Consider the following 5,347-nt stretch of genomic DNA (forward strand, 5'->3'; position numbering starts at 1 on the left):
AGCACCACAGTGATCATATATAGGGCTACACTCAGACCATGGATCCTATTCATTCCCTAAGGAAAGACAGAAAGATGAAGAGCCACTCTTTAGGGTTGGTCAAAGACTGAAGGAGGAGGCAAAAGTGTGGTTGACATATAAATACTCCACAGTGGTGATGTTGGTCATTACTGCTCTTCTGAGCTGTCTGAAGCCTTTTCCAGGCTGGGACTTCAAGACATTGTATGGCCTCTCCTCTGGTCTCAAGATGGGACTGAGTGTGCCAGTCTCTCTCCTGAGAGACAGCAGCCTAAACTGTTCTCTTGAAAAATTATGGAGGCTCTGCAGCCTCCCCAGACCATGTCCCCCACATTATATAACTGAATGCTCCTTTCCTGCAATTTAAGTCCATTCGTTCTTGAAGCTGGAGAACAGCTTGTCCCTTCCATTTTGCAGCTATTTCTATGTGTTTGAAAAAGGTTATTGCATCTCCCCTCAGTCTCCTCTACTCCAAACTATGCAATCACAGCCTCCCAGTTGATCACAGAGAAGCCAAGCTGCTGCTGGCTGGTGATAGCTTTCAGTAACTGCTGACTGGACTGGATTTGTACCAGCAGCCTGTAGGTGAAAGCCTTCAGCATCTTAAGCCCTCTGAGCCAGGCTGTCCTTTCAAAGACGTGAAACTTTTTTCCATAATCCATTATAGCACATCACTAAATACTTACTACAGTACAATAAATTTCTGGAATTTTTTCCATCACATTAGGATATCCTAACAAGAGGAAAGGAAAAGACACCTTATTTCACAAAAGTGCATTTTAGGGCCAAACTTAAAACAAGATTCCCAACAGATCTTGAAGAGTGGAGAGGGAAAACGCAATATTTTACGTTAACACCTTCTGCATTCCACCCCCTTTACTGAGCAAATTAAATGAAATGCATGAACCATGTCTTGGTTTGCAAATGAAACTTGGTATTTGTATTTGCTGTCATGTCTCAGAGTGTTGTTTTTCATTTTAGGCTTTGCATGGTAGTAAACACTGCAACGGTTTACATTCATTAAGCTCGGGCCCATTTACTCTGTGCAGGCAAAGCAAGTGCATATATCTCAGACCCATAAAGCATCAGTTCAGAATTACACAGGGAATAAATGAGACTAAGCCAGAAGTCCAATTTCCAGAGTCCAGCTCACTAAAGCTAAACAAGTACCATATATAAATATGGCCTTTTCCAAATAAAACGTTAGTGTAATTTGATAACTGTCAATAATTCCCTCATTATGCCTAAATGAGCTTGTCATCCAAGGAGATTGCTGCATGGCTGATCTTAATTTGCTAATAAAAACCACAGAGAAGAATTTCAGCTAAGCTGAAACTATGTGATTCATAAAAGTGCAACAGTGCACTTTTTAAAGCATTCCTTCCCAGTCCTGGCTCCTGACTGGCTGAAGCCCAAAGCCAGTTTGCTCTGCAGCCTGTAAACTGGCAGCTTTGCTATGTAAGAACAATGAGTGATTGTCTCTCTAAATCACTGTTATTCCTTGGCCCATTATAGTTAATTTATTTTTAATCATGTTGTATAATAGAAATAAAATCATTGGATTAAGCATATATCTAGCAGTGGGAGCCCATTATCTTTCGACAATGTTCTGTGTCATTGACATTATATCTTCACTGTAGACAGTTTCCTTGCCATCATTAGTCCTAGAATGACTATTGGATTTCAAGGGTTTCTCCCTAATCCATAATGAGATTTACTTGCTAACAGCACAAAACAAAACAAAGATATGCTTCTATTGTTTTACTGCTATGAAATCCTTATTTTAAGCTATTCAGAAAAGTCAAATATAAATCCAGATATTATAAGTATTTAAAGTTTTCTTGCATAATTCTGATTCAAGGGAAAGCCTTGGTAACTTTGCAAGCTTTGAATCTTTGTTGCTTATTGTGGCTTTATTTTACTTAAGCAAGCAACAATACCTTGCCAGTTCTTGAACTAAGTAAGAGTTACTATTTCTTGCACAATGATTTTTTTCAGACTGGTTAAAGCAAATCTCAGTACAGTCCATTTTCTCCAGAAAGGGCTACAAGGGGTTCATCTGATTCCATGGAAAGAAAGAGGGAGAAAGTTTCCTGCTAAGGTTGACAGCAATTCCTCTGTGTTAAGGGCTAGCTAACAGTCAGCACTAATGTTGGGAGGTTAAAAACTCCTCCAGCATGCTGATCCCCGTGGGATAACTCATCAGCTCTTCGTTTGTACCAACGGCAGTCACTGTTGAATCTAAAAGTAGATTTTTCCACACCCTATTAACAGCAGCATTAGAATGCAGCAGGGACCATCCACAGAAAAAAGCCTTTTCTGTTATCTCACAGTTATCTCTGAGGAGGTGGCAGACATCCCTGTGAAAATTATCTGTATAGCTTGCCTCTTATTTAAGGATATGCTGGTACTATCAAGTGGTGCCTTTTTAATGCTGAAATTGCTAGCAATATTTAAGAGTCTCTGCACGACTCTTTCAGCTGGGAGAGCAGCTTCAATAGTTACCTATTTTCCATATATGTAGACAAGCTGTGACACTTTCACCCTTATTGACATGATCTGCATAAGCCATGTGGTTTCCATTAGGAAGGGTCCACACAATATAGTCAACTCTCCATTATCTTGGCTAATAGGAGAATAGAATAACCCAGATAAAGGAAAGACATGCATAATTATTACTTCCAGATAAGAACCTGCTCAAATATTTCTGCACTGTGCTCCCCAGACAGAGCTTGTACTTCTGTCAGAGCTTGTCAGCTTAGAGTTTATTAAGTCAGGCATTACCTGCATCCATCTGATACAAGCAAGGCAGCTTGGGTGTTCCTATGATTTAATCACTCCACAAATACTCTAGTAACTGAAAATCATCTCAGCCATAATTAAATAACAACTTCCTTATTCACCCTTTTATATGTTCTGATACTGGCACAGTGTAGACCCAGTCAAGCATGGCCAAGTCAAGGTTGAGTGTAGAATAATGAGGGAAGGCAAACTATGCCTGAAACACAAGAGGAGTTAAGTTCAAGGGAATGCAGAAGACATACAAGGATGTAGAAGGACCTTGGATTCACATGTAACAGTGATGTTAAAACAAGTGCTTAATCTCTTATTTCCAGGTAGCAATCTCAGAGGAAGCACTCTCGGGACTGTCACAGGTAACACATGTGAACTACAACTACCTTTCTACATGAAATGTCAGAGGTTTCTTTTTTTAGTGTCTTGCAATTGCTCAGCCACATTGAACATTTCTCAGTTGTGGGTTCTCATTATGTACAATCTTCACAGACCTCTTAGTACCAATACATATCCTTCCTAATCTCTGGTAGCTACTGGTACACAAATTGTATTGTTCAGTCACAAGAGACAAAGTTCTGTAACAGATATATGTCTTTACCATTAGAGAAAGAACTAATGTTTTCTTACAGAGAAAATTAAAATGTGGCAAACAATTTTTTTCCGGATTCTTATGGAAGGGAAGGGATAATGAAGAAATAAACTCAGGCCTAATGAAATCAGCAACACCATTTCTTAAACATTGAAGAGAATCATTTTGTGGAAACCAAACTGTTGCCAGGAAAGTTTTTTAATGGTATACTTTTACATGACATTGTGCCGAAGAATTGATGATTGCATTCTGCCACATTCCATGTTTCATTTACAAATTAGCATTGCCTTGGTTTGTCTGCACATTACAGTTAGACAGAGCTACACAATAATGCAAGCCACAGGCCAAGCTGTAAAGGGAAAACTGATGGCTCTGATAAATTAGCCATCTCGTGTAACTGGCTACAGAAAGAGCAACTGACAGCAAATCACAGTGCCAAATATATCAAATCCCTAAATATCTGTTCATTTTGCTTAAAGCATCACATACAGTGTTTAGATCACTGCGGAGGTCCTGGACAACATTTTCTATACTCCTGGTATCCTTCAGAATCTCAATGCTTTGCGTATATGGATTGAAATACACAGAGAAGGGACGATTGATTGATTTGGCGAAGTCCCTGAAAGGAAAAAAAGAAAATTAACTTCTTTTTTTTTTCCCAGCCACTAAAGGACGGAAAATTAGATTTTTGAGTCAGGGAAAATAATTTACCTCATCTTTTCTTTGGCCTCTTCAAAACTCTCTGAAACAAAGTAAACTTCCTGGAAAGTAGTGATAAGGCATTCTTGCAAACAGGTTGTCTTTGGATCAAATGTTTTCACATTGGCCTTGTCAGAGAGAGCATGCTGCAAAATATACCACAGGATCTGTTAAACTGGATTTTGATTATGCTGTATCTACATCAGCTGCTCATATATACAGCTTTTATATCACTGTCCTATATGTTTCCCACTAATTGGTAGCTCATCTTGTTTTACATATAGCATTTTTTCCATTTAAACAGTCAACAGAATTTGTTATTTAAAAGGCTCTTACTATGGGAGATGGTTTTTCCCCTTAATAATAAAATAATAAAGAGGGTGTTAGAAATGCACCTGCCATGAACATACACAGATGTAAATGTTCAGATGGAAAAAGAAAAATCATCAAATAACCATTTTTGAAAAATTATCTATACAATTACAAACATATATTGTCCCCAAAATCTCATTTAACTAGCAGAATTCATCTTCATCTTGGTGGGTAAATTGGGTCTGACTAAACCATTCATGTAATCTCTACTTTACATTTACAAGTTAAAATCATATAGTATTTTCCTGACAGTAAAAGTGAAACTACATATCTGAAAACCCATTCAATAATGACAATGTATTGCAAGACAATGAAATACATTACAATTCTGCCACACAACCTGAGCAATAATGCTTCACATAGTACTGCAAAGAAAAAATAACTAAACAGATATAGATAAGTACAAGAGACATTGGGCAGATAAGGCAAATGCTACCCAGAGCAGAGATTTCTGATCAGCCTTTCTCTTTATATGACTTTCACAAGTCACTAGAAAAGAGAGGTTCAGAACTGAAAATCAGGTACTGAGACATTTTCCAGGAAAATGTTTTCTCACTCCCCTTTCAACTTGAATACTTGGGTTGGCTTTTGCATCTATCTTATCTTCTAGAACACACATATTTTCATTCTCAGTCCTCTGTTACAGAAGTATAAGGTAAGAAAGCAGAGCATATTTAGGTCACCTTTCAACCTTCTTTAGTCCCCTGATACCTATATAGAGTGAAGATGTGAATGAAAAGCATAAAGAAATGACAGGGAGGAAGCAGATCCCTGAGGTCCGAAGGTGTCTCTGATTTCTTTACTTTCCATCTGCATGGATGTTCTTTATAGTGGAGTAAAGTATTAACCTTAAGGTATTCACAACTTTTATCC

General features: G+C 38.1%; 1 protein-coding gene across 1 annotated transcript in view; it reads right to left on the reverse strand.

Annotated features, from left to right (window-relative positions):
- Positions 1-3,638: 3,638 nt before the first annotated feature.
- TPH2 (tryptophan hydroxylase 2) overlaps positions 3,639-5,347 on the reverse strand; it is a 50,308-nt gene continuing 48,599 nt past the window's right edge. The window contains exons 10-11 of the mRNA XM_058022870.1: positions 4,115-4,248; positions 3,639-4,022 (exon numbers count right to left, since the gene is read on the reverse strand). Of these exons, the coding sequence (XP_057878853.1) occupies positions 3,848-4,022; positions 4,115-4,248 (309 nt within the window). The 3' untranslated portion in view covers positions 3,639-3,847. The remainder of the gene's footprint in view (positions 4,023-4,114; positions 4,249-5,347) is intronic.

Source organism: Melospiza georgiana, chromosome 4 (genome assembly GCF_028018845.1).
Source record: "Melospiza georgiana isolate bMelGeo1 chromosome 4, bMelGeo1.pri, whole genome shotgun sequence".
In the NCBI taxonomy this organism is placed as follows: Eukaryota; Metazoa; Chordata; class Aves; order Passeriformes; family Passerellidae; genus Melospiza; species Melospiza georgiana.